Raw genomic sequence first — 10450 nt, forward strand, 5'->3', positions numbered from 1 at the left:
TACATTCATTTCTTACTATGCAAACAATAATTCCAATATGTGGCAATTGTTATAGCAACACACATATAGGTGTACATGCTGTAGAAGCAGCCCCTACAGCTGCTATGGGGCTAGCCCTGTTTGGTCCTACATCCTTAATAGAGATGAGCGAGCATACTCGATAAGGCAAACTACTCGATTGAGTAGTGCCTTATTCGAGTACCTCCCCGCTCGTCTCTAAAGATTCGGGTGACGGCAGGGGGCGGGGAGCGGCAGGGGAGAGCGGGGAGGAATGAAGGGGAGATCTCTCTCTCCCCCCCGCTCCCCCCTGCTCACCGCCGCAACTCACCTGTCACCCGCGCCGGCAGCCGAATCTTTAGAGACGAGCGGGCAGGTATTCGAATAAGGCACTACTCGCTCGAGTAGTTTGCCTTATCGAGTAGGCTCGCTCATCTCTAATCCTTAACCATTGAATGTTGAGTACTTGTATCACACTACCCTTTTATCAACTATCTGTATCGTCCGAAAACAAAACAGTGGTGAATTGGCCAACAGTTAAAGCAACTTTTACATGGGGCAATAAATCACTCAAACAAGTCAACAACGACAGAATTCACCTGTACGCTCTTGTAATCTATTTATGCAGGTAGATAAAACATATGCAATTGTGTTCGCATATCCTTCAGTCATTTACATTCACTATACCAGTGAATGTGAATGACTAAATGATCGCTGTTCACATGCAACGATGTACGGACAAGCGAACAATTATTTTTATGCCTGTATAAAATGAATGACGAATAAGAAGCAAACAAATTCTCATTTGTGGTCCGGTTGTTGGCCGTGTTTACACTAAACAATTATCGTTCAAATTTGCATGATCCAACGATTTTTTGAAAGCTAACGATCCTTTGAACGATAACCTTTCGGTGTAAAAGGGCTCTTAGTAAACAAACAGGCACTTCACTTTCAGGCACCATAATGGGATCCTGAGTTTGATGATTCTTATAGGGACCTGTCTTATATGTACACTACTCAGATGTAGTCTTTATAGCTACGTAGAAGAGATAACTTAAAAAGTATTTAAGTGGACAGGTTGTGACATCGTTAAATGTACTAAGAATTTAATAAAATGTATTCCTATATTTTGGATCACAGCTTTCATGGAGCAGTCTTCGAAGCGAGTATCCTGCACTTAGCAGTGCTCAGCTCAACCATTTGTTAAGGAACTATCATCTGGGAGTGGGACGATCTCATCCAGCTGCCTGGGACCCCCCTGAGGAGGAAAAGGATGAGATCACAAACAGTGAGTTCACGGAGTGCAGTCAAACCTTGCTCTTTGCCCTAAACTCTTTGATTCAATTTCCTTTTGACTGCTATTCACTTTGAGTAAACTTGAAATTTTGAATATAAAGTACATCATGTAGCCAAGATGCTGAAAACATGCCATCCGTAATATTTTCAGCTCATACATACACTCAGTGACCAGTTTTTTTATGATTAGTAGGACATTTTAACAAATGAGAAACAGAATGAGAGTGCTGAGTGTTTGGTTTAAGACTAGAGATGAGCGAGCACCAAAATGCTCGGGTGCTCGTTACTCGGAACGAAATTCCCGCGATGCTCGAGGGTTCGTTTCGAGTAACGAACTCCATTGAAGTCAATGGGCGACCGGATCATTTTTGTATTTCGCCGATGCTCGCTAAGGTTTTCATGTGTGAAAATCTGGGCAATTCTACAAAGTGATGGGAACGACACAGAAACGGATAGGGCAGGCGAGGGGCTACATGGTGGGCTGCATCTCAAGTTCACAGGTCCCACTATTAAGCCACAATAGCGGCAAGAGTGGGCCCCCCCCCCGCACTGTCAGCGTAAAGATCGTTCTCCTCTGCCATAGCTGTAACAGCTGTAGCAGAGAAGAACGATGTTTGCCCATTGAATTCAATGGAGCGGCAATACAGCCGCTCCATTGAAAGCAATGGGCTGCCGGCGTGCGTGGGGTGAATTGTCGGGAAGGGGTTAAATATATAACCCCTTCCCTGCAATTCATCCAGAAATGTGTAAAAATAAAAATATATACCGGCGTATAAGGCGACGGGGCGTATAAGACGACCCCCCAACTGTCACCTTATACGCCGGCAATACAGTGGAGCAAAGAATAAAAAGCATTACTTACTTCTTCAGACGATCTGTGGCGCTCCTGCAGGCTGTCACTCCCTCCTGGTGTTTGCAGGCTCTTGCTCCCTCCTGGTTCCCGGCAGACTATTGCTTTCTCTACGAAAGGCTTGAAATCCCCGCCTCCAGAACCACAGCCAATCACAGCCATTCAATGACATCATTGTCATTGGCTGTGATTGGCTGAAGGCACGTGTGTTTCTGGAGGCAGGGATTTAAAGCCTTTCGTAGAGAAAGCAATAGTCTGCCGGGAACCAGGAGGGAGCAAGAGCCTGCAAACACCAGGAGGGAGTGACAGCCTGCAGGAGCGCCGCAGATCGTCTGAAGAAGTAAGTAATGCTTTTTATTCTTTGCTCCACTGTATTGCCGGCGTATAAGGTGACAGTTGGGGGGTCGTCTTATACGCCCCGTCGCCTTATACGCCGGTATATATTGTTATTTTTACACATTTCTGGATGAATTGCAGGGAAGGGGTTATATATTTAACCCCTTCCCGACAATTCACCCCGCGCACGCCGGCAGCCCATTGCTTTCAATGGAGCGGCTGTATTGCCGCTCCATTGAATTCAATGGGCAAACATCGTTCTTCTCTGTCACAGCTGTTACAGCTGTGGCAGAAAAGAAGGATTTGTCTTCTATATGTTCTCAATGGGGTCGGCGCTGCTGCCGCCGGCCCCATTGAGCGCATATAGAGAAGATGTATGGCCTTTAGAAGGACCGTTGGGGTTCTTGAAGCCTATAATAACTCCTAACACTCTCCCTATAGCAGCTCCAACACGATACCACTTTCCCTGAACTAATGTCAGAATGCATCTGTGGCGAGCCGCGGGAGGGGGAGATTTCAATACTCGGGTGACACCTAATCTCGCCAGCCACTCACTGCAGGGGGGTGGTATAGGGCTTGAACGTTCCAGGGGGAAGTTGTAATGCCTTCCCTGTCTTTCTACTGGCCAGAAAAGCGCGCTAACGTCTCAGAGATGAAAGTGAAAGTAACCCGAACACCGCGTGGTACTCGTTAAGAGTAACGAGCATCCCGAACACCCTAATATTCGCCCGAGCATCAAGCTCGGACGAGTATGTTCGCTCATCTCTATTTAAGACGTAAACATGTGAGATGATCTGAGTGTGTGAAGCCCTAGTGTGAGCATAATGGTGGCCATACACCTTAAATACCTGTCCTCTGAACTGCAGTCAGTTTGTTTTATAACATCCTAATTAATGATAAGCAAACTTTTTGAAAAGTTCGGTTCGGCCAGTTCATTGAAGTTTTGCAAAACGTTTGGTTAAATCCGAATTCATTAAAACCAAACAGAAAGTTCACCAAACTCTAAGACTTATGTATAACGATATATAAAAGCCCTGCATAACCCTCTTTTATAGCTTTTAGTCAGTGTTCTATGCCAGTGTTCAGGACTAGTGTTGAGCGAACCGAACCAGTAGCACCCTATTTCTGCACGAACTTTGTTACAAAATACATTCATTGAAGCAGAGAAGTTAAAGTATAAATCTGACGTCATTCACAGTATAAACACCTAAAATCAACTTTATTAGAAAATATAATTAAAATATGTAGGGCTAGAACTGACAAATATACATATAACATGAAACCCCCAAATACTGATCGAGAAATCTGCAAGGGGATATCCCTGAAAGTAGATAAACCAAAATTAGACAGTCAAAGCACACAAATTAATGAAGACCAGATGTGGCCACCTCACTGGGAAGACACCAGCAGAATAGATCAAGTCAGTCAATGACAAGTCACCAGAGGTGTATGACGAGTCAGAGTTGAGTCGATCTGTACTTGACAAGGTGCTAAATTGTCTATCCTAGAGAGGTCAAATCCCCATCCTTCTGGGGGTTGGTGAGTATTAAGGTCATTGGTTATGATCTACTCTATAATGGATGCTGTGAGCCAAACAGCGCTCACAGAGTGCCCACTGGTGAAGGATGTGTGCAAAACAGATAGCTGCTACTAATAGAAAACAAAGTTATCCAACTATATGAGACCTCGAGCTATTCAGCTATATGTAACCTTACAATAGAGTTCCTTTGTAGTATAGTCAGGGTTATGAAATATATGAGCCGCAACCCCTGAAGTACTCCCTGACTAAAAACTATAGTTCAGGTATTTCCTAAGATGCAAAATTCTTAGGTTCAGATATATCCTATGGTTCAACGCATTTCCCTACTTAAATAGTTCATGAGGAACTCAATTGTAAGGTCTCATATAGCTGAATAGCTTGAGGTCTCATAAAGTTGGATAACTCTATTTTCTATTAGTAGCAGCTACTGTGTTTCCCCGAAAATAGGTCCTATCCTGATAGTAAGACCTATCGGGTTTTCAAGGGAGGCTTGAAATATAAGACCTCCCCCCAAAATAGGACCTATCTCAGGTGCCCCAAAAATAAATAAAATCGATACTCACCTGGTCCGCGGTGTCCCGATGGTCTCCGGTGGCACTGCGGCAAACGGCAGAAACCTCCCTGTCTGCCTGCTCAGTTTTTGCTGGTGACGGGGCTTTGAATACCCCACCTCCAGCATAGCGAGCACTGTGATTGGCTAATCTCAGCACTATCTGCCAATCACAGCTGGCGCTTGATGAGCCAATTGCAGCCATTTAGTGGATGACATCACTGAATGGCTGTGATTGGCTCATCGAGCGCCGGCTGTAATTGGCTGCTGGTGCTGAGATTAGCCAATCAAAGCGTTCGCTTTGCTGGAGGCGGGTATTCAAAGCCCCGTCGCCAGAAAGAAGTTGAGCAGGCAGACGGGGAGGACACTTGCCACAGCACCGCCGGAGACCATCGGGACGCCGCGGACTATTTGAACGCTGCGGACCAGGTAAGTATAAGCCCCCCTTCCCCCTGAAAATAAGACACTGTGCCCTTTTTGGGGCAAAATTATTTAAGACAGTGTCTTATTTTCGGGGAAACACGGTATCTGTTTTGCACACATTCTTCACCAGTAGGTAATCTGTGAGCGCGGTTTGGCTCACAGTATCCATTATAGAGTAGATCATAACCAATGATCTTAATACTTACCAACCCCCAGAAGGATGGGGATTTGACCTCTCTAGGATAGACAATTTAGCACCTTGTCAAGTACAGATCAACTCAACTCTGACTCGTCATACACCTCTGGTGACTTGTCATTGACTGACTTGATCTATTCTCCTTCTTGTGTCTTTCCAGTACCATCTGTGATGGTAGCTCTCACAGAAGTTCAATGGGTCCCCTCCTGTCCCTTGGTGTTTATGGCTCATGAGGCTGCTCTATGGTGTATCTCTAAATGCTGATAATGGCAGCTCAGGCAAAATGTCTGCTCCCATAATAACTTACAGAAAACAAAATAAAAAAAATCTACAAACATAAAATACATAGTTGTTCTATTCTGTTTATCAGTACCTTGTTTTAATTTGTAAAAAAATACATGCAGTTGATGCTATACTTTCTATTTAAGTCAATTGGAATACTATGCCAGGAATTTGATTTGGATGAGGTCAGTGTTTTGAAGAATGCACAGGTGCGTTCTACATTTAGGACTGGAGGACTGGGACAGGAAGTCAAGATTAGCTCTTAGAAGAAATTGGAACTTATTGTTCAAAATCAATAAAAAGATGAAGTAGCAAAGATGAAATGTATAAGATCTTAAATCAATGCAGTGATAAAGGGTTTGCAAAAGAAAAGCAGGAGGGAGATATGAGTCAAATGCCCAAGAAAGTATAGCATAATATGATCAGTGGGGTTAATGAGTTATTGTTGCATAAATCACTCCACAATTGTACATACCGAACAGATCAAATTATACTTCCTATAGATTACATCAAATTAAAAGAAGGGAGCTTGACCTACGACCTAAGTATTAGACACGATGGGAAGACCTGATACATATGTTCTGAAACTCCTAAGTACATAGATATTGAGATATTACTAACAGAAAATGTATATATTTGGTGTGACTGCACCAGATAATCCTAAGGTTTGTATATTGGGCAATGCAAAAACATTTCAGAAAACTCAAGTATTATTCTCCCTCCTTCTAAATGTAATAAATGGAAATAAATGGTTAATTTTGGAAATATTTGCGCTCCTGTGGTTCAGTATGTATGAGAGTTAGGGCATGGAAAAAAATGTCTTTTGCTAAAAAAATATTTTATACCGTGATAATGAAAAATAAGGAAATAAAATAAGAATAAAATATTGGAAACTAATGAGCTGGAACAGTTGAACAACAATGTTTTATCTCACTGAAGTAGTTTAACTGTTTATGATATCATAGAACATTTAAAATATATGTCCAGATTGAGCAGTTCCCAGAATATTATCTGATTTCCCAAAGTAGAACAGTCTAAACCTAAAACAAGAATGAAGCTTGAAATTCTAATTTCCTGTATTAGCCCTTCAGGCCTGAGATCAAATTAGTAAATGGACTGCTATGGAACACAGGCTAGACGTCATAAAGTGAAAAGTTCCAACACAAGTTCACACGATGGGAACTTTATGCTGTACAGTTATGCCTCTAGTGGGGACCATTGCTTGGTATGGGTGGTAGTTAAAAACAAAACTGTAGTGCAATTAATTTTGGTACAGCCTGCTTCTACAGTGCCCATGCATAGTGAACACAGGAGGATATGCAAAATTTATAGCTTCCAGCATATTCTGCTTGTTCTAAAATGTTCCCAACAGGAAGTAAGAAAGGGACATCTGGCTCAAGGTCACGAACCATCTGTCGTCCTAGTCTGGAAATCTTCCATGTAGTGATCTAGAAAAAGTAGATTTCCTTTATTTTATATTTTCCCAATTATACACTATGAAAGTGAGCCCTGTAGTTATTTTGTGTTTTATTGAACACACACATTTAGCTATTTTTAGTATAAGCAGGTTAGTCTTATTGTTACATTTTTTAGATGCAGAAAGTTGTGAAAATTTAGATCTTTTTCATATTTAACCCTTTCCAATCCAATTTGTATCCTGGTTGTCCTAGGGGGCTTACTCTTTTTCTGCCATTATACAACGGCGCTATCTGCTGGCTAAAGCCAGTACTGCATGAGGTGACACATTGGATAGGCTCCGACAGCAGAGAGGCTGGCAATATACAGTAAGAGAACCCCGACGGATGTCTTCCAACATCAGAGCTGTACAGCCTTAAATCATAATGTCTTCAGAGGTCAGACAGTGGATTGAAAAGGGTTAAATGTTTATAGATTCTAGTCATGAAATTTTTTGTAAATTAAAAAAGAAATTACCCCGTCCTTCAAGTCTATGTTCTGATTTTTCAAGACCTAATTAAAAACTTTGCATTCCTCGGCAACTTCTGTAAACAAACGAATTGCTTTTGGGAGCACAAATAAGAGAGAAAACACAGATTTCATTATGTACAGATTTAGCTGACGTCATATTAACTATCATGGTGTGCTAGAGTATTTCCATAGCGCATCATTCATAGAGTTAATATGCATTACAGAAATGGCGTAGAGCACTGAATGAACATTCAGTGCAGTAATATGGTAGCGTGCTGTACGTTCATTTGACACTTGCTATATTTGTAGTTAGTTTTTCCGAAAAGTTATCCAACTTTTAGTAACTGGGTGAGAAAAGAAACGGTAGATGTACCCTACCTACAGTTCTTCCACAATCACTCAAGAGTAGTTAGTAGCCAGGCGTTACTGATTCAAATGCAACCAGCTTTATCAGACTTGATTCACACACAGAGCATTTTGCAGCTTTTTTATCATGGTGTTTTTGTTGTCTTTTTATAACAGCTTTTTTTTTTTTTTTTTTTTTAGAAAAAAAAAGTTAGAAAAATGTATATTTTAAATGTTGCAGATTGAAAAAAAACAAAACACAAAAAGCATTTGTACTGTAAAAAAAATTGCCATGGATAATGTTAAAAAGTCATGGTGTTTTGTAAGAGGTGTTTTAAACATGGAGGAAAAATTCTTTTCATAAAGGAGCCCTAAAAACAGAACTTTTGTAAGGGCTCATGCCCACAAGTGATGCGGAATACTACGCCCGCGGATTTCCACCCCAGGAGTACCGTGATTCAAAACAAAAAAGTGCCAGTGAGTGATCACGTTTTTCCGCGGTCTCCATTCATTGATATCAGTGGTGCCCTCCCGCTGCGGGAATCCGCAGTAATATAGAACATGCCGCGATTGTTTTTCCCGCTCGCGGAAAACCACAGTGGAAATACGCATGTGTTCGTTGGTAGGCAGGAAGCTCTTAGCTTAAATAGAACCTTGCCACTGCAGGATTCACGTGTGGATTGCCACCATGGGAAACGCGGTGCAAATCCGTCCGTGGGCATTCACCCTAAGTTTGGTGTTCCTTGGATCTACATCATGCCAAAAAGAAATCACATCAGTTATTATGTCAGAAAAGCAATTATCCATTTGTCACCAGAGGTGGTTTATAAGTATTGATGAGGACCACACGATCATAGAAGGGTGGGAAGGATATTTTGTGGATTTTTTCTCTAATCATTTACATGAATATGAAATGTAAAAGCTAGTTCTCTTTTAACAATTGCTTTTTATTAGAAGAGTGCTCTCAAAATAAGGCCCAGTGCACAGAGGCGGAATTTCGCTGCGGAATCTAGTTTGGCCACGGATTCATCAGTAATGCCTGTCCATAGCATGCAATGTAAAATGATTCTTCCACGCACACAAGTGGAAATCATTTGCGATTTTTGCTCACAGAGGATGGATCATAGCCTGCTCTATTTTGGTGCGGGACTCACACAGACGGCTTCCATTGCAGTCAATGGAAGCCATCTGGCCCACGGCAATTTCGAAATGTCAATTTTGAAATTGCCGTAAATACATGTCATCACCGGCGCGGCATTCTCTGCACTGCGCATGAGCGCCGCCACGTCGGCCCGGCACATCCGCAGCAGAGAGAAGACAATCTGAACCGGTACACGGTGGTGACCAACCGACACAGGGCCTGATTCTGCTGTGGGATCCCACATGTGGAATTCGAACCAGCCATGTGCATTCGACCTAAGCTAGTCACCTGTTGCTGGGACCTATAGCTATCATCTGTGGGCACCTGGCTTAAAGTGTTTGGTTCACCTACAGTGTCACCACAGCATTTCATTGTGACTACTGGCATCAATGGGCTATTTGTTTATCCACAACATGCTAGGTTCCCTAGTGTCAGAGCCACTCTAAACCAGACACCCTATGGAATTATTTAATAATTTTGAGACAAAAAAAGTGGATATTACCTGTTTATTGAACTTTAATTAACCGACTTTTCTGTTCGCAGCAGATATTTTTGAGAGCTTCACCGATCATCCTCCATTGATTCTACCTTGTGACAACTTCCGGATGCAAATTTCCCAGCCCATGTCTAATGATGCCTTTCACAAGCAGTTGTGTCAGCTTAGACGATTTGTTTGGGATCTTGAGCAGAAATCACTGCCTGCCAACCAGAGATCTTTATACCGCGTGGAGAATAGTCAGTAAGAAAGTTTTCAACTAATATGGTGTTTCCAAGTATACAAACAGAACAACACAAAGTTCAGTATGGGACTTGTTAGAATTATATCACTCTTGATTGAAATGTATCCAGCATGGATGGTGCTGACTATATGTATACTATATTGTGTTATTTACATTTTATAATGGACAATATGGATCAAGAACCTAGTGAAAAACATATAGCTCAATCGTAAGATAACAACACCCTGTTCTGGATGTCTCCATATTCCATTATCTAACAGGATACATAGTATGTAGGGTCAAACAAGACACTTTATTCAATTACTGAATGTCAGTACGTCCTACATTAATTTATAGCTTTATATATGAATTCTCTTTGCCATAATACAACTGCAACTATGTTATATTCTATTGTGCTTTCTCAAATTGCAGTTTTTCAGATGTTTTTGAAAAAAAAAAAAGTCAAATGTATGCTCCGGATTCAATACATTTTCACTTACCTGGGAAGTGAAATATGAATTTTTATGTATATGTTCTTTATATTAAAAAACAAGTACTGCAATGTTATTAATAAAATTAGTTTTTTTCTTCTACTCTGGTATTTGGTATACTTTCATGTCAGTTTCACATAACAGTCACATTGGTGGGATTCCAACCCTACTGATACCAAGTTAGAAAATTTTGAAAAATTCCAGGTCTTCCATGGAAAGATGTCCACCCATACTTTTGCATGATTCTAGTAAAACAGATTAAAAAAGAATGGGGAAATTGTATACAATGGGGCCCATTTATTACTCCTGTTTAATATTTAGTGTCAATGTAGATCAGTCAATTTCAAGTTATGTCAAG

The 10450-nt window shown here is 41.3% G+C and overlaps 1 protein-coding gene across 2 annotated transcripts in view; it reads left to right on the top strand.

The window, feature by feature from the left end:
* RASIP1 (Ras interacting protein 1) overlaps nucleotides 1-10156 on the top strand; it is a 57304-nt gene extending 47148 nt beyond the window's left edge. Inside the window, exons 11-12 of one of the 2 annotated variants that reach the window (XM_066607700.1) lie at nucleotides 1138-1285; nucleotides 9426-10156. In XM_066607700.1, the coding sequence (XP_066463797.1) occupies nucleotides 1138-1285; nucleotides 9426-9625 (348 nt within the window). In that variant the 3' untranslated portion in view covers nucleotides 9626-10156. The remainder of the gene's footprint in view (nucleotides 1-1137; nucleotides 1286-9425) is intronic. The other variant, XM_066607701.1, reaches the window with a different exon arrangement.
* The last annotated feature ends 294 nt before the right edge of the window (nucleotides 10157-10450 follow it).

Source organism: Eleutherodactylus coqui, chromosome 6 (genome assembly GCF_035609145.1).
Source record: "Eleutherodactylus coqui strain aEleCoq1 chromosome 6, aEleCoq1.hap1, whole genome shotgun sequence".
Classification (NCBI taxonomy): domain Eukaryota; kingdom Metazoa; phylum Chordata; class Amphibia; order Anura; family Eleutherodactylidae; genus Eleutherodactylus; species Eleutherodactylus coqui.